The 19,426-nt window shown below is 48.4% G+C and overlaps 1 protein-coding gene across 3 annotated transcripts in view; it reads right to left on the bottom strand.

The window, feature by feature from the left end:
• METTL23 (methyltransferase 23, arginine) overlaps positions 1–19,426 on the bottom strand; it is a 61,217-nt gene that overhangs the window by 8,071 nt on the left and 33,720 nt on the right. For all 3 annotated transcript variants that reach the window (XM_063960436.1, XM_063960434.1, XM_063960435.1), the window contains 2 exons: positions 8,408–8,645; positions 8,066–8,150 (listed from right to left, as the gene is read on the bottom strand). In XM_063960436.1, the coding sequence (XP_063816506.1) occupies positions 8,066–8,150; positions 8,408–8,645 (323 nt within the window). The remainder of the gene's footprint in view (positions 1–8,065; positions 8,151–8,407; positions 8,646–19,426) is intronic.

Here is a 19,426-nt window from a genome sequence, read left to right as displayed (position 1 = left end):
GTAGAAAGGACATACGAGTACGAAGCTCGGCCCTATCCGCATGAAACACCAGGTAAGGAGACCTGCAAGAGAGAGCCCCCAGTTCCGACACCCGTCTAGCTGAAGCCAGCGCCAGGAGAAGAACCACCTTCCAGGTGAGATATTTTATCTCTACTGATTCCAGGGGCTCAAACAATGAAGACTGCAGAAAGGACAGGACAAGACTGAGGTCCCATGGCGCTGTCGGAGGACGGAAGGGAGGCTGTATTCGAAGAACCCCTTGAAAGAAGGTCTGTACCTCAGGCAGCAAGGCTAACCTTTTCTGGAAGTAAACCGAAAGAGCAGAGACCTGCACTTTTGGTGAGCCCAGTCTTAGGCCTGCTGAAAAACCCGCCTGCAAAAAACGGAGAAGACGGGCTAAGCTATACACGGAAGGAGAAAATTCTCGACGTTCACACCATGCTACATAAGCCTTCCAAATGCGGTAGTAGTGAGAAGATGTAACCGACTTTCTAGCCCGAAGCATAGTAGGTATAACTGTACGAGGAATCCCCTTCCTTGTCAAGATGGCTTTCTCAACAGCCACGCCGTCAAACGTAGCCTGCGTAAGTCTGGATAACAAAAAGGACCCTGTTGTAGAAGGTCGTCTCGTAGTGGTAGGGTCCAAGGCTCGGCCACCGACAACAGATGTAGAGTGGAGTACCAAACCCTGCGTGGTCAATCCGGAGCCACTAGGAGAACCAGAGCGTCTTCTCTCTTGATGCGTTGCAGAACCTTCGGCAACAGCGGGAAAGGAGGAAAGAGGTAAACGAACTGGAAATTCCAAGGAGCCGTGAGAGCATCCACGCCCGCCGCCGCCGCCGGGTCCCTCGTCCGAGAGTAGTAAAGAGGCAACTGATGGTTCAGGCGGGACGCCATGAGGTCGATCTGTGGTTTTCCCCACCGGCGGACCAGTTGCCAAAACACCTGGGGATGTAGTGACCATTCTTCCGGGTGCATGTCCTGCCGGCTTAGATAGTCGGCTTCCCAATTGTCCACTCCCGGCATGAATATTGCCGAGAAGGACAGAGCATACTTCTCCGCCCAGAGAAGGATGTTGGTGACTTCCCTCATCGCTGCGCGGCTGCGAGTACCGCCCTGACGGTTGATGTATGCTACCGTCGTGGCGTTGTCGGACTGAACTCTGATCGCTCGACCTCGCAGGAGGTGATGTGCCTGCAGCAGGGCGTTGTACACCGCCCTTAGTTCGAGGATGTTTATGGGGAGAGCGGATTCGTGGATTGACCAGCGCCCCTGAAACTGATGTCCCAGGGTCACTGCCCCCCAGCCTCGCAGACTGGCGTCCGTGGTGAGGAGAGTCCAATCCCATATGCCGAACCGTCTTCCTTCCAACAGATGAGTCGACTGGAGCCACCAGAGCAGCGATGACCGTGCCTTTGGAGATAGCGTCACCCGCTGATGAAGGAACAGATGAGATCCTGACCATTGATTTCGAAGACACAGCTGAAACGGTCAAGAGTGGAAGCGACCGTACGGAAGAGCCTCGAACGCTGCTACCATCTTTCCCAGCAGGCGAATGCACAGATATACTGACACCCGACGGTGTTGAAGGACCAATCTTACCAGTGTCTGCAGAGAAAGTATCTTGTCCCGCGGAAGGAAAACCCTCTGATGGACTGTGTCGAGAATCATTCCCAGAAACAACAGCCGTTGTGAGGGGCATAAGTGAGACTTCGGAAAATTCAGGACCCACCCGTGTCGGATCAGAAGGTCCTGTGTCATCCGGATATTCTGAAGTAACCGTTCTGCTGAGCTTGCTTTTATTAGCAGATCGTCCAGATAGGAAACAATTGTCACACCCTGCTTCCGAAGCAGGGCCATCATGACCGCCATGATCTTTGTGAACACTCTGGGAGCAGAAGAGAGACCGAAAGGAAGGGCCTGGAACTGTAAATGAGCGTCCTGTATTGCGAACCGGAGAAAAGCCTGGTGAGGAGGCCAAATGGGAACATGTAAGTATGCGTCCTTGATGTCTAAGGATGCCAGAAACTCTTCTTTTTCCAACCCCGCAATAACAGACTGGAGGGACTCCATCTTGAACTTGAACACCTTCAAATACGGATTGAGATCTTTCAAGTTCAGGATTGGTCTGACTGAGCCGTCCGGCTTCGGTACTAGAAACAGGCTTGAGTAATAGCCCTGTTTTCGATGATGCGAGGGAACATGGATCACAACCCTTGCAGACAGAAGCTTCTGGACCGCGGTTTGTAAGGCAACTCCCCGGTTGTCGGAAACTGGCAAACCCGTGGTAAAGAACCGCTGGGGTGGTTGTTCCTGAAAAACGAGCTTGTAACCGCAAGTGATGAGATCCCGGACCCAAGCATCTGGGCAGGACTGTATCCAGACCTCCTTGAAATCCCACAAACGAGCTCCCACCCTGTGATCTCCCAGGTGGGAGGGAGGCCCGTCATGCGGTGGCAGTGCCAGAAGACTTAACGTCTGACTGGGCTGAGGCTGCGGAACCTCTACCCCTGCCACCGCCTCTACCTCTATGGCCACGGAAGGTAGAAGCTCCACCCCTGGCCTGTCCTCGAAACCTGGAAGGGGCACGAAAGGATCGAAAAGAGGGACCCCTATATGGTCTGCGAGCGGCTGGAGCAGCAGAAGGAAGATAAGCTGACCTACCCCCCGTGGCCGTAGAGATCCAGGCATCCAGATCCTTACCAAACAGAAACTCCCCCGTAAAGGGTAACGCCTCTGCCGCCCTCTTGGATTCCGTATCCGCATGCCAATGCCGGAGCCATAGCGCTCTGCGGGCCGCAATTGTTAAAGCGGAAATTCTAGCTCCGAGAACACCTATGTCCTTGGACGCTTCGCAAAGATAAAGGGCTGATTCACGGATGTGTTCTGCCAAGTCTATCAATTGATCCGCCGGTAATTCGTCACGAATTCCAGAGGACAATTGTTCCGCCCAAGCTTCGATCGCCTTGTTGACCCAACAACCTACCTGCGCCGGGCGCTGCAAAACCCCTGCCGCAGAGTAAATATTCTTTAAGGTAGACTCCAACTTCCTATCTGACGCCTCCTTAAGTGAAGTTGCCCCCGGAACAGGCAGGACCGTCTTTTTGGACAGATGAGACACCGAAGGATCCACGATCGGAGAGGTCTCATAGCGCGTTCTGCTACCTGCGGGAAAAGGATAGGAAGACAACATTTTTCTTGATACCTGAAATTTCGCGTCTGGATGCTTCCAGGCTGTTGTTATAAGCGCATCCAGCTCCTCCGAAACTGGAAAAGTCACCGGCAGGTATTGGTCGGTGCCAAACCTTGAAGGGCGTAAGGTGTCTTCCGTCTCCTCCACCTGTAAGACTGAGCGAATAGCAGTAATAAGAGCCTCTATACCCTAAGCTACTGGTTCAGAGTCCTCATATACCTGATCGTCAGTATCCTGGATATCCACATCCTGTATATCCTGTACATCTAACCCCGCCTCATCTAATTGAGGCATATCATCATCAAAGTCCTGTAACACAGAGGCTAGCAATCTCTTTTTTGCAGCCTGTTGGGGGGGGGGGGGGGCTAAAGGACGGGGCTTGGGAAGGTATTACAGCCCTGGAAAGCCCTTCCACTGACTTTGCCAATGAGACTGCCCATGCAGGTTCTGGCGCCGGTACCGGGACAAGCTGTCGGAACCGGGCCGCCTCTCTATCTTCCCGAGAGGCTTTAAGTTCCCCAGTCAGCAGGGACATCACCTCTGTGAGCTGTGTCGACCATGTCGGGGCGCTCTTGGGTTCTGAGGAGGGCTGAGCTGATGGCTGTGACTCCTCACCTAAAACCTGACCCTGCTTTTGTGCTGCCTTGGAGCCTTTGGTGGTCATGGCAGCACCTAAACTTGATACCCTTCCCCCACAGGAAAACAGCTATAGGGAGAATGGGAGGGAGGGGAGGGAAGCAGGGAAAAGAATGCAGCCACAGCAGCCGATCTGTCCTGCACGATACTGTGTGCAGTGACAGGCTGCAATAAACAAATAGTGTACCTGCAGTGCCCCCGAGTGCCCCCCTTCCCCACTGTAACTGCTCTTGTGTGGTCGCGTGGCCTCTGTCCCGCGCTGCTGCTGACAGGAAAAGAACGGGTCCCCAGCGCGCGCTACTTCCGGGCGCGCAGAGCGGGATTAAGCCCCGCCCCCTCCTTGACGGCGCCAAATTTAAAACTGCAGTGTGTCCTTATGTCGGATCCCTGTAGCGGCTCTGTGAGCCGCGCTGGCGGGGATCCGAGCAGTGAGGATAGCGGGCGGCTGGCCGGCTGGCGGGTGAGCGGGAGCGCGGCACAGCGCTGTTACTTTTTTTTTTTAAATAAATAAAAATTATTAATAATAATCCGAGGGGGGGGGGGGGATTGGGGGGGTTGTTAGGGTGCTGTAGGGGTGTTCTGTCACTGTCCCCCTGTAGTCACCAATAATAAAATTAATTCTTCAGAACCCCCCTGTCACCCCTTCATCCCAACACTCTGGGTGGGGGGGATATACACACCTTTCAGTGGTGGAGGGTGGCCCCGACACACGCCGCGGTGTCCGGCCGTCAGATACTCACCGCTGCCGTGCTGCCGGAATCTTCTGCTGGATGGAGTGGTCCCGACACGCGCCGCACGCAGCGGTGTCCGCCAACTCAGGAGAGCTCAGTGTCTCCCTCAGCCGGGGCCCATCCCGAGCCGCACGCAGCTGCGATGGGACCCCGCCGGCAGCTCCCACGGTGCAGACTGGCAGTGGCAGAGCTGCCAGTCTGTGCGTGTGTGTGAAGAAAAATAAAATAATAAAGAAAAAAGAAAAAATTTCTTCAGCTAAACCCAAGTGAACCAGCTCCCTTGGGCACTAAACTAAGACTGGCTTGGAGGGGAGATAGTAGGGGAGGAGCTAGCCACAGGGTTAGAATTTTTTAAAGTGCCAGCTCCCAATTACTGCCTACTATTCCCCATTGTAACTACGCTCCAGTGGCCCCTAGTGGATGAAGGAGAAATTTACGAATTGCAGTTAACACTGGCTCCCTCTCTTGGGGGGAAGCCCGCCGGGTCCTCGGTGAGGGGGCATCTTCTCACAGTCCAGCCTGTATCCCTGCGATACAATTTCTATTGCCCAGGGATCTAACAGGGAGTGAACCCACTTGTGGCTGAACTTACGAAGGCGTGTCCCCACCGGGCCTAGCTCCGCCTGTGGAGCCCCAGCGACATGCGGTGGATTTTTGTAGAGGCCGGGGAGGACTTCTGTTCCTGGGGACTAGCTGTGTTGGATAGCTTCTTTCCTCTGCCCCCGGCTCTGACAAGAAAGGACGCACCTCAGACTTTCTTGTTTCTTTATTCGAAAAGCTGCATTTAATAATGTCGTGCTTTCCTAGGCTGTGCAGGAATATAAGGCAAAATATCAGAATTACCAGCTATAACTGTGGAGACCAGGCCCGAGAACCTTTCTCCACACAATCCTCAGCCTTCCATATGCCTCTTAAGTCGGCATCATCTGTCCAATGTATATTCTACAGGACACGTCAAGCAGAAATCGACATAGCTTTTGTCTCTAGGACCCAGTATACTCATGTCCCTTTGGGCATGCTTTATAATTATATATCTATCACTTAAGACAGCATATTAAAATATTTATATGCATACTAGGGTCTCAATCTCTGCTGATAAGGTACCTGTCCACGCTGCCACAGCGCTATAAACCCATGCCGACACAATCGCCGGTCTGGGTAGTATACTAGAATGTGCACGCTATCTGCAGGATCCCTGAGAATAGCTAGTGCAAACAGGACACCCAAGGGGAAGATTCTCAACACATCCTGGCCCTAGTGCGGAAAGGATACAGCCTGAGAATTCTCTTGTGGGAAGCTGCCGTCTCTTGTCTGGAGATTCCCGCTCTTTTTCCTCATGAGAGGAGGGAAATTTACCTCAGCATTCTTCCCCTTAACATGTGTACTCTCGTGTCAGGGACAGATGAGTCATCAGTGATATGCAAATCATCTTTTATTCCAATAATCATATATTGAATATCTTTTAGCCCTCTTGGCTGTAACTTTGCATTATCGTAGTCGACAGTGGAGTTAAACTCCGTGTCGATACTTTATTTTGGATAGTGAACATAGAGAGACTCTAAAGGACTCTGTGACATAGGGACAGACCAGGGTAGATTTCCTTTCTGTTCCCTAACCTTTTGTGCAATAATTTTACCTCAGCACTTACACATATCCAAACAGGTGTCGGCGTCGTTGACGGAGACACCCTCCCACACACTTATCCGCTCTATCACCTCCTTAGAGGAGCCTTTTACCTCAGACATGTCGACACACGCGTACCGACACACCACACACACAGGTGATGCTCTATTTGAAGACAGTTCCCCCACCAGGCCCTTTGGAGAGACAGAGAGTATGCCAGCACACACCACAGCGCTATATAATACAGGGATGTACACTATACCGAGTGATTTTTCCCCTATAGCAGCTTATATACACATTTACCCTTTGTGTACCAGGATACTGCAGGGGAGAGCCTGGGGAGCTTCCTTCCAGCTGAGAAGAGAAAATGGCGCCGGTGTGCTGAGGAAGAAGGCCCGGCCCCCTCAGCGGCGGGCTTCTGTCCTTTTATGTAGTTTAATGGCGGGGGTTAATGCACATATACAGTTTATCAGACTGTATTATGTGCTTTTCGCCAAGTAAGGTAATCTAATTGCTGCCCAGGGCGCCCCCAGCGCCCTGCACCCATCAGTGACCGGAGTGTGTGGTGTGCTAAGGGAGCAATGGCGCACAGCTGCAGTGCTGTGCGCTACCTTAATGAAGACCGGAGTCTTCAGCCGCCGATTTTCAACTTCTCTTCGTTCTTCTGGCTCTGCAAGGGGGACGGCGGCGCGGCTCCGGGACCGGACGACCAAGGACTGGGCCTGTGTTCGATCCCTCTGGAGCTAATGGTGTCCAGTAGCCTTAGAAGCCCAAGCTAGCTGCAAGCAGGTAGGTTCGCTTCTCTCCCCTCAGTCCCACGTAGCAGTGAGTCTGTTGCCAGCAGATCTCACTGAAAATAAAAAACCTAACAAATACTTTCTTTTCTAGGAAGCTCAGGAGAGCCCCTAGGGTGCATCCAGCTCTGGCCGGGCACAGATACTAACTGAGGTCTGGAGGAGGGGCATAGAGGGAGGAGCCAGTGCACACCAGATATAGTACCTAATCTTTCTTTTAAGAGTGCCCAGTCTCCTGCGGAGCCCGTCTATACCCCATGGTCCTTACAGAGTACCCAGCATCCACTAGGACGTCAGAGAAATCCAAAGGCTAAGTATAGTATTAATGGCACTATATTGTAAACTACTGAGGAGGAAAGGGATCTAGGAGTCACTATTTCAGGTGACTTAAATACAGGTAAGCAATGTAACAAAGCAATGAGGAAGGCCAGTCAGATGCTTGGCTGCATTGGGAGAGGAATCAGCAGCAGAAAGAAGTAATAATGCCATTGTATAGGTCATTGGTACGTCCTCCTCTAGAATACTGTGTTCAATTCTGGAGGCCATATCTTCAAAAGGATATTAATACATTACAGACTGTACAAAGAAGGGCAACTAAAATGGTGCATGGCCTACATCACAAAACATACCCAGAAAGACTAAAAAAATCTCAATATGTATAGTTTGAAGCAGAGAAGGGAAAGGGGGGGACATGATAGAAACTGTCAAATATATCAAGGGTTTTAACAAAGTCCAGGAGGGAAACATTCTCCAAATAAAGAGAAGCAATAGGACACGAGGACATGCACTGAGACTGGAGGGAGGGGGGGGGGGGGGGGGGGCAGAGGGTTCAGGGGAAAATTGAGGAAAAATTACTTCACAGGAAGGGTAGTGGACAAGACAGTGGAGCAATTTAAGCATGCATGGGATAAACATAAGGATATCCTTACAAAATAAATAAGGATCAAATAAGTTTTGAGATAAAAATATGGTTAAAAAAAAGAAAAAAGGGCAGACTAGATGGGCCAAGTGGTTCTTATCTGCCGTCAAATTCTATGTTTCTAAGATAAATGCAAATTGAAATGACGCCTATTTGGCCTATAAAATACCTTCTAACTTGGTAAGTGGTCCAGAACGTAGCTTTAGGATTTCTTTCCATTAAGAAATGTACAGTGACAAAAATGTCCTCAAAATCTACAAAGAAATGAACATGTAAATACACTATTGCAGAGGTTCTCAAACGCGGTGCTCAAGGCACCCCAACAGTCCAGGTTTAGGTATATCCATGGTTCAGCACAGATGGTTACATCAAATTGACTGACGTGCTAATTAAGCCACCTGCGGCCAAACATGGATAAACTTAAAACCTGGACCGTTTGGGTGCCTCGAGGGCTGCGTTTGAGAACCTCTTCTCTATTGTTTAACATATTAGATGAATTCCTCTACATTACCTTTTGGTTCATAGAAAACATCAGATCCCAAAACAATATCAATAGGAGGGAGGGTCAGGAGATCTGGTGATATCTCGCCCCACGTCAACCCAATAACCGGTATACCAGCCAGATTATTCTGCGCACAACTTCGGTGACAGTTTTCTAAACATTGTGGCAGTGCTGCTGAATCTGACAATACGACATCAGCACCACACTTAGCAGCCACTACACCAGGAAGGCTCACACCTGCACCAACCTACAAAAAGAAAATGTGCTTAAACAAATGCCTATATGGAGCCTCACACAAAATCACAAAATTAATGTTAACTATATCCAGGTAAATGACCTGCCAGCCCTACCTCACATAAGGGTCCCATATACGCTTGTACAGGAGCTGCCAGCACACAAGCTAATTAGTAACTAGAAAAATGGAAACGCTAGATGAGAATTAAGTATTTTTTTGTCAACTGAGAGTGTGTCCTGATAAGCCACCTGGTTAGACAAATGCCACAGTGACTCATGTTGGTGCACACATGCTCTTGGTGAATATTTGAACTTCGTTTGGCTGCTTCACCATTTCAGCTTCTAGTAAAACAGTTATTGTTTCTCCGGTTTCCTCCCACAATCCAAAAATATACTGGTGGGTTAATTGGCTTCAACACAAATTAACCCTAGCATGAATGTGTGTGCGTGTACATGTGTTAGGGAATATAGATTGTAAGCTCCACTGGGGCAGGAACTAATGTGAATGGCCAAGTGCTCTCTGTACAGCGCTGCGGAATGTGTGTGTGCTATATAAATAACTGGTGATATATAAATAAATAAATAATAAATGACTGGGATTCAGCTACATAACTTCTCCCAAGTGCTTTAAAGAAGAAATCCATTTCATGTGGAGTCCTTCTTTAATAACTTTAAAATACTTTCCGCGTGAACAGCAGCAAAGAAGAATGCCAAAAGTGGAAATACGTTGGTAGTGTTGCTTATTTTAGCTGTATTGGACTATCTGGTACTTTGTAGATGCTGAATTGTCTAGCACACAAGTTAGGGAAAGAGGAGAAAGTAATCTGTGATAAAATATTATGAAGGTGGCATTTGTTATATTGTGTAAGTTTGGCAAAGACAAAGGGGTCTATGGGAGGAATTCAATTGTTTTATGCGCCGGCCGCGCTCCTGTCTTAAGTGAGAGGAGATTACAGGGTGCAATCTAATTGGGGTTTTTTGCATTCTGATCGTACCCAGAAAGACTGGGTTTATCTGCGTAAAACGGCTAAACCCGACCAAAGTGCTGGGGGGCGACAAGAAAAATAGGATTTTAATACCTACCGGTAAATCCTTTTCTCTTAGTCCATAGAGGATGCTGGGGTCACATTCAGTACCATGGGGTATAGACGGGATCCGCAGGAGACATGGGCACTTTAAGACTTTCAAACGGGGTGTGAACTGGCTCCTCCCTCTATGCCCCTCCTCCAGACTCCAGTTATAGGAACTGTGCCCAGGGAGACGGACATTTAGAGGAAAGGATTTATTGTTAAACCACGGTGAGCATCTTACCAGCTCACACCTCAGGCATGCCGCAGAACGTGGCATTCAACAGAATACAAACAATTAGAGGTGAATCTCACCCCAACTCCTGGCGCAATTTGGCTAATGATATTTAATTAAACATCAACTGCACACACTTAAAGGATTAGCTAGATCCTCAAACAAACTGAAACAAAGAAAAAGGGAAGAGTGGTGCGCTTCATGGGGTAAATTTACTAAGATTCGTAATTTCCGAAAAAAGGTCAAAGTTCAATCACGAATGACATCGACAGTGTAAAACTGCAACTTTTTGAATTGATTACGATGGATTTACTAAGCTGTCGTATTCGGGTTTTTCTTTTCTTCCGATGTCGATGTCATTCGTTTTTTTTTACCTATTTTTACGGCAGTGATTAGCAAAACACTGCCGTTTTTTTTTACAATCAATCTCGGCCGGATCTGTGTGATCCGTGCTGGGGTTCTTATTTTTTTTTTTTTTAATTAAACACTGTAAAATAATTAAAAAAAATGCGTGGGGTCCCCCCTCCTAAGCATAACCAGCCTCGGGCTCTTTGAGCCGATCCTGGTTGCAGAAATATGGGGAAAAAAATGACAGGGGTTCCCCCATATTTAAGCAACCAGCATCGGGCTCTGCGCCTGGTCCTGGTCCCAAAAATACGGGGGACAAAAAGAGTAGGGGTCCCCCGTATTTTTAAAACCAGCACCGGGCTCCACTAGCTGGACAGATAATGCCACAGCCGGGGGTCACTTTTATACAGCGCCCTGCGGCCGTGGCATCAAAAATCCAACTAGTCACCCCTGGCCGGGGTACCCTGGGGGAGTGGGGACCCCTTCAATCAAGGGGTCCCCCCCCCCCAGCCACCCAAGGGCCAGGGGTGAAGCCCGAGGCTGTCCCCCCCCCATCCAATGGGCTGCGGATGGGGAGGCTGATAGCCTTTGTTGTAAAAGAAAAGATATTGTTTTTAGTAGCAGTACTACAAGGCCCAGCAAGCCTCCCCCGCATGCTGGTACTTGGAGAACCACAAGTACCAGCATGCGACGGAAAAACGGGCCCGCTGGTACCTGTAGTACTACTACTAAAAAAATACCCCAAAAAAGACAAGACACACACACCGTGAAAGTAAAGATTTATTACATACATCCACACAAACATACATACATACTTACCTTATGTTCACACGCAGGTCGGTCCTCTTCTCCAGTAGAATCCAAGGGGTACCTGTTGAAGAAATTATACTCACGAGATCCAGGGGTCCAGGCTCCTCGGGAAATCCAGGGGTAATCCACGTACTTGCATAAAATAAGAAAACGGAAAGCCGAGCCACGAACTGAAAGGGGCCCCATGTGTTCACATGGGACTCCTTTCCACGAATGCCAGAAAGCCACTCTGACTTCTGTCTAAGTGGGTTTCTTCAGCCAATCAGGGAGTGCCACGTTGTAGCACTCTCCTGATCGGCTGTGTGCTCTTGTCCTCACTGACAGGCAGCACACGGCAGTGTTACAATGTAGCGCCTATGCGCTACATTGTAACCAATGATGGGAACTTTCTGCCCTGCGGTTGACCTAAAGTGACGTCACCGCTGAGCAGAAAGTTCCCATCATTGGTTACAATGTAGCGCATAGGCGCTACATTGTAACACTGCCGTGTGCTGCCTGTCAGTGAAGACAGGAGCACACAGCTGATCAGGAGAGTGCTACAACGTGGCGCTCCCTGATTGGCTGAAGAAACCCACTTAGCCAGAAGGCAAAGTGGGTTTCTTGCATTCGGGGAAAGGTGACCCATGTGCAAACATGGGTCCCCTTTCAGTTCGTGGTCGGGACACCGTTTTTTTATTTTTGGCAAGTACGTGGATTAACCCTGGATTTGCCGAGGAGCCTGGACCCCTGGATCTCGTGAGTATAATTTATTCAACAGGTACCCTTGGATTCTACTGGACAAGAGGACCGACCTGCGTGGGGCCATAGGTAAGTATGTATGTATGTGTGTATGTAAGTAATAAAATTATACTTTCACGGTGTGTGTGTCTTGTCTTTTTTTGGGTATTTTTTTAGTGGTAGTACTACAGGTACCAGCGGGCCCGTTTTTCCGCCGCATGCTGGTACTTGTGGTTCTCCAAGTACCAGCATGCGGGGGAGGCTTGCTGGGACTTGTAGTACTGCTACTAAAAACAATATCTTTTATTTTACAACAAAGGCTATCAGCCCTCCCATCCGCAGCCCATTGGATGGGGGGGGACAGCCTCGGGCTTCACCCCTGGCCCTTGGGTGGCTGGGGGGGGGGACCCCTTGATTGAAGGGGTCCCCACTCCCCCAGGGTACCCCGGCCAGGGGTGACTAGTTGGATTTTTGATGCCACGGCCGCAGGGCGCTGTATAAAAGTGACCCCCGGCTGTGGCATTATCTGTCCAGCTAGTGGAGCCCGGTGCTGGTTTTAAAAATACGGGGGACCCCTACTCTTTTTGTCCCCCGTATTTTTGGGACCAGGACCAGGCGCAGAGCCCGATGCTGGTTGCTTAAATATGGGGGAACCCCTGTCATTTTTCCCCCCATATTTCTGCAACCAGGATCGGCTCAAAGAGCCCGAGGCTGGTTATGCTTAGGAGGGGGGACCCCACGCAATTTTTTTAGCAAAAATAAGCACTTTCACACCCCTTCCCACTGATATACATGCACGGATCTCATGGATCCCTGCATGCATCTCAAATCACGGATAAAAAAAGCAGGTGTTTTTTTTTAGGACTTTTTTACGAGTTGTAATTTTTCACGGCAGTGTTTTGTGTTTTTTTGCTTTGCACTTCTTAGTAAATGACCGAGATTCATACTTAAACAGCCGCGTTTTGACCGATGGTGTATTCATTCGTAATTTTTTACCTGAACTAGCAAAAAAATACGAATGCCCTCATCACTGCCGTGATTAGTGTTTAGTAAATGACCGAGATTTACCGAGATGACACTTTGATGAAAAAACGGCATCTCGGTCAAAATCGGGAGCTTAGTAAATATACCCCCATGTATTATGTAAATTTATATTTTAATGCGATAAGTGTCTGCCTTCTCAACACTGCAATTAGTAAACATAGAATCTGCTTTTAATTAAAATATATTTTTACTTCAATTAATAGCAAAAAAGTACACTTAAAAAACTATAGGACGTCATCTCCCTGTTCGTATCCACACACTGACGGAAGCATCTACACAAGCGCTGTCTCTAGCGGCTTCATTGGAAGCGCTAACCGGAGCTCCTTCTATCCGCTTGCCAGGACTGAGATTGCGCTATCTCCAGCGGCTACATTGTAAAGCGGCAATCTGGAGCATTACATACCCACCCGCCAGGACAGAAACTGATATCTGCACCGTTAATAGTGCCGGCGGTGGGCGCTTTTGCTGAAAGCTGCAAGGACGTATCTCTCTGGGTGTCTGCATCGTATCACTGGACATTCCCGCAGGTTCGGGTAATTATTACACAGCAGCATTCCTCTGCACTGGGACGCCAGTAGCAGGAGGACCTGAGAGACTTTCCATATAAGTTTGTCAGCATATGTTACAGTTTGACACATTTTGATGTAACAGATTGGACGGGTCTGTTTAGTGTCATATGAGCTACACCAGAGGTTCTCAAACTCGGTCCTCGGGGGCCCACACAGTGCATGTTTTGCAGGTCTCCTCACAGAATCGCAAGTGAAATAATTAGCTCCACCTGTGGACCTTTTAAAATGTGTCAGTGAGTAATTAATACACCTGTGCACCTGCTGGGTTACCTGCAAAACATGCACTGTGTGGGCTCCCGAGGACCGTGTTTGAGAACCTCTGAGCTATACTGTTGCTATTAATTTTACAGCGCCAGAGGATATTTAATGCTTCCTATTCGAGTGTGTGGAATATATCAATTGATTACTTGATTCCTATAGTTTTTTTTAAGTGTACTATTTTGTTATTAATTGAAGTAAAAATATATTTTAATTAAAAGCAGATTCTATGTTTACCAATTGCAGTGTTGAGTAAAGGCAGACACTAATCACATTAAAATATTAATTTACATAATTCAACAGAATACAAGCCAACGGCATGAACGATTGCAGCAACATGCTGACAAGAACCGTAACACAACATGTGTGTAGCCACAAGTAATAACTGCAGATACAGTACGCACTGGGACGGGCGCCCAGCATCCTCTACGGACTAAGAGAAAAGGATTTACCAGTAGGTATTAAAATCCTATTTTCTCATACGTCCTAGAGGATGCTGGGGTCACATTCAGAACCATGGGGTTATACCAAAGCTCTAGAATGGACAGGAGAGTGCGAATGACCAAACTTGAGGTCATCATCGGCCGAGGTACCAAACTTGTAAAACTTAGCAAAAGTGTTTGCCAAGTAGCTGCTATGCCGAGACCCCTCCGGCAGCCGCCCAGGATGAGCCCACCTTTCTAGTAGAATGGGCCCTCACCGATTTCGGTAACGGCAATCCAGCCATGGAATGAGCATGCTGAATCGTACCACAGATCCAGCGTGCAATAGTCTGCTTGGAAGCAGGGCACCCCATCTTGTTGGGAGCAAACCGGACAAACAGAGCCTCTGTGTTCCTAATCTGAGCCGGTCTGGCGACATAAATCTTCAAAGCTCTGACCATCTCGAAACTTTGACTCAACGAAGGCGTCAGTGGCCACAGGCACCACAATAGGTTGGTTCATGTGGAAAGATGAAACCACTTTCGGCAGAAATTGTTGACGTGTCCTCAATTCTGCTCTATCTTCATGAAAGATCAAATAAGGGCTCTTGTGAGACAAGGCCGCTAACTCAGACACTCGCCTTGCAGAAGCCAAGGATAACAGGATAACCACTTTTCAAGTGGGGAACTTCAACTCCACCTTCTGTAAAGGTGCAAACCAATGTGATGGAAAGAACTGCAACACCACCTTAAGATCCCACGGTGCCACAGGAGGCACAAATAGAGGTTGGATGTGCAACATGCCTTTCCCAAAAGTCTGAACTTCTGGAAGGGAGGCCAATTGTTTCTGAAAGAAACCGATAAGGCTGAAATCTGTATCTTAATTGAGCCCAATTTTAGGCCCGCATCCACACCTGCTTGTAGAAAATGGAGAAAACATCCTAGCTGAAACTCTTCCGTAGGAACCTTCTTGAACTCGCACCAAGAACATATTTTCTCCAACCACGGTGGTAATGTTTAGACGTTACCCTCTTTCTGGCTTGAATAAGTGTGGTAATGACTTCACTGGAAATACCCTCACGGCTAGGATTTTGTGCTCAACAGCCAAGCCGTCAAACGTAGCCACGGTAAGCGTTGATACACGCACGGCCCCTGCCGTAGTAGGTCCTCGTACAGAGGAAGAAGGCAGGGATCTCCTATGAGTAATTCCAGAAGATCTGGATATCAAGCCCTCCTTGGCCATTCTGGGACCATGAGGATTGCCCGAATCTTTGTTCTTCTTATGATTTTTAGAACTTTTGGAATGAGAGGAAATGGAGAGAATCCATACACCAACTGAAACACCCACGGTGTCACCAGTTCATCCACTGCTATTGCTTGAGGGTCTCTCGACCTGGAACAATATCTCTGAAGCTTCTTGTTGAGACGAGATGCCATCATTTAGAAAACTTCCCAACAACTTGTCACCTCAGCGAAGACCTCTTGGTGGAGGCCCCACTCTCCTGGATGGAGATAGTGTCTGCTGAAGAAGTCCCTGGAATGAAGATTGCTGACAGAGCGTTTGTATGTCTTTCCGCCCCGCGGAGGACCTTTGTGGCTTCTGCCATCTCTGCTCTGCTTTTTGTTCCGCCTTGGCGGTTTATGTACGCTACTGCTGTTACATCGTCCGACTGGATCAATACGGGCAGATCGCGAAGATGATGTTCCGCTTGCAGAAGGCCGTTGTAACTGGCCCTTAACTCCAGAACGTTTATGTGGAGACAAGTTTCTTGACTTGACCATCTTCCTTGGAAGATTTTTCCTCCATGTGACTGCACCCCAGCCTCGGAGGCTTGCATCCGTGGCTACCAAGATCCAGTCCTGGATCCCGAACCTGCGTCCCTCTAGGAGGTGAGAGCTGTGTAGCCATCACAAAAGTGAGATTCTGGTCTCAGAAGACAGGATAATCCTTTGGTGCATGTGTAAGTGGGATCCGGACCACTTGTCCAACAGGTCCCACTGGAACACTCTGGCATGAAATCTGCCAACTGAATGGCCTCGTAGGCCGCAACCATCTTTTCCAGCAACCGAATACATTGATAGCTTGACACTTTTGCTGGTTTCAGAACATGTTTGACCAGGCTCTGAAATTCCAGAGCTTTTTACCTTGGAAGAAAAACTCTGTAGTTCTGTGTACAGTATCCTTCCCAAAAAACGACAGCCGCGTTGTTGGAATCAACTGTGATTTTGGCAAGTTTGGCAAGAACCGTCAGGGAGAGTGCAACTTTTTGCACCAACTGGTCCCTGGATCTCGCCTTTATCAGGAGATCGTCCAAGTATGGGATAATCGTGACTCCATGCTTTTGAAGGAGAACCACCATTTCCGCCATTATGTCGGTGAAAATCGGTGACACCGAGGAAAATGGAAATCTGTAAGTAGGCATCCTTTGTGTCTACCGAAACAATGAAAACTCTTTCCACCAGACTGGAAATCACTGTCCTAAGAGATTCCATCTTGAATTCGAGTTTCTTTTGGTAGAAATCGAGGGATTTCCGTTTAGGATTGGCCTCTTTGCAACGGGAGAACCAGGACAATGACATGATTCAGACACAATTTTTTTTTTTTTTATTGCGTCGCATCCTACCTCCCTGTTCTTCGGAGAACTGGTAAGGCCGATTTAAAAAATCGTTGACGGGAAATGTCTCGAAAACTGTCAGTTTTCCGAATGAATCCAGAACTGACTGAAGGTTTTTTGTTTTGTTTTGTTTTTAGACGCGCCCCCACCGGTGCGTCCTCCCGCAAGAGAGCCCCAGCGGCATGTGGTGGATTCGGCGGACGCAGAGGATGATTTCTGCACCTGTGATCTGGAAGAGACTGCGGACCTCTTCCCATTCCTAAACCTGCAAAGAAAAGGGAATCCAACGTCTTGTGCATCTATTGGGTCGAGATGACGGCATCCGATAATGATGCGTCTTCATTCGTTGTGATTGACCATAGGGCCAGAAGGTTGACTTACCTGCAGCCGTTGCCGAGATCAAATCAACTAGGCCATCACCAAACAAGGCTTCCCCTTCATAGGGGAGAGGCTCCATTTCTTCTTGGAGTCAGCATCAGCATTCCACTGGTGAATGCACAACGACCGCCTAGTTGAGACCGCTATAGAAATGGCCTGTGAATCCAAAAATCCAATTTCCCCTGCAGTCTCCCTTAAGCATGCTGCAGCGTCCTTGATATGACCCAACGTAAGGAGTATCTCATCTCCCTCCAGGGTATCTATATCGGACGACAAGGTATCCTATCATTTTCGAATACTACTACTCACCCATGCGCCTACCATGGCAGGTCTAAGTAAGGTACCCGTGGTTACATAGCTAGGAGATAGCGTAGCTTTCTGTATACGATCCACTGGATTTGTGACATGGTCCCATGCAGAGCAGGGAGTGACTCACACTTTATTCTGTCTGCGGCGGGACCGAATAACCATCGGAAGCCACCAGGATTCTTTCTCAAACAGAGCGCTCAGTACGATTAGCTATCCGTATATCCGTATATATCTATACATACATATATATACTATATACATATTAACATATATTAATCCACATACATATATAGACCCTCCGTCAGGAACAGCAGGGTTCTCCGTGACGTTAATACGTCCTTAATTGTACTGCACAATATTGGATCTAATCAGGAAACAATCTGGTCGACACAGGAATCAGTATCCGTGTCGGTATCAGGGAGTAGCAACTGGGCAAAATAACATTTTATGTTATACAGGTACTGAATATGTTAATCATGTACTGAATGCTTCTTTCCAGTTTTGGATCTAAACTGGAATCACTATAGTCGACACTGGAATCAGTATGTAACATTTGTAATCTCTTACTGATATGCTCCATATTTGCATTCAAGACATTCACCCAGTCAAGAGTCGGTGGTGCCGACACGGTCACCCCCTCATACGTCTGTGTTCCTAATATAGCTTCCTCCTGGGAAGAGCACTCAGCCTCAGACATGTCGACACACGTGTATCAAACACCAACAGACACACCGGCTGATATGAGACAGACCCACAGTAAAGTCTGTCAGAGAGACACAGAGGGAGTTTGCCAGCCCACAACCCAGTGCCTAATCACCGGTTCTGAAACACTAAAGAATGCCCCAGACCTGCGGCGCTTTTATATTAAAATGAGAATTTACTTACCGATAATTCTATTTCTCGGAGTCCGTAGTGGATGCTGGGGTTCCTGAAAGGACCATGGGGAATAGCGGCTCCGCAGGAGACAGGGCACAAAAGTAAAGCTTTCCGATCAGGTGGTGTGCACTGGCTCCTCCCCCTATGACCCTCCTCCAAGCCAGTTAGGTACTGTGCCCGGACGAGCGTACACAATAAGGGAGGAATTTTGAATCCCGGGTAAGACTCATACCAGCCACACCAATCACACCGTACAACTTGTGATCAAAACCAGTTAACAGTATGATAACAGAGGAGCCTCTGAAAGATGGCTTCTTAACAATAACCCGAATTAGTTAACAATAACTATGTACAATTATTGCAGATAATCCGCACTTGGGATGGGCGCCCAGCATCCACTACGGACTCCGAGAAATAGAATTATCGGTAAGTAAATTCTCATTTTCTCTATCGTCCTAGTGGATGCTGGGGTTCCTGAAAGGACCATGGGGATTATACCAAAGCTCCCAAACGGGCGGGAGAGTGCGGATGACTCTGCAGCACCGAATGAGAGAACTCCAGGTCCTCCTTAGCCAGAGTATCAAATTTGTAAAATTTTACAAACGTGTTCTCCCCTGACCACGTAGCTGCTCGGCAAAGTTGTAATGCCGAGACCCCTCGGGCAGCCGCCCAAGATGAGCCCACCTTCCTTGTGGAGTGGGCCTTTACAGATTTAGGCTGTGGCAGGCCTGCCACAGAATGTGCAAGTTGGATTGTGCTACAGATCCAACGAGCAATCGTCTGCTTAGACGCAGGAGCACCCATCTTGTTGGGTGCATACAATATAAACAACGAGTCAGATTTTCTGACTCCAGCTGTCCTTGCACTATATATTTTTAATGCTCTGACAACGTCCAGTAACTTGGAGTCCTCCAAGTCACTTGTAGCCGCAGGCACTACAATAGGCTGGTTCAGATGAAATGCTGACACCACCTTAGGGAGAAAATGCGGACGAGTCCGCAGTTCTGCCCTGTCCGAATGGAAAATCAGATATGGGCTTTTGTAAGATAAAGCTGCCAGTTCTGACACTCTCCTGGCCGAAGCCAGGGCTAGTAACATGGTCACTTTCCATGTGAGATATTTTAAATCCACCTTTTTTAGTGGTTCA

This window comes from Pseudophryne corroboree, chromosome 3, assembly GCF_028390025.1.
Source record: "Pseudophryne corroboree isolate aPseCor3 chromosome 3, aPseCor3.hap2, whole genome shotgun sequence".
NCBI classification, from domain to species: domain Eukaryota; kingdom Metazoa; phylum Chordata; class Amphibia; order Anura; family Myobatrachidae; genus Pseudophryne; species Pseudophryne corroboree.
This window is presented reverse-complemented; position numbering and strand designations above follow the sequence as displayed.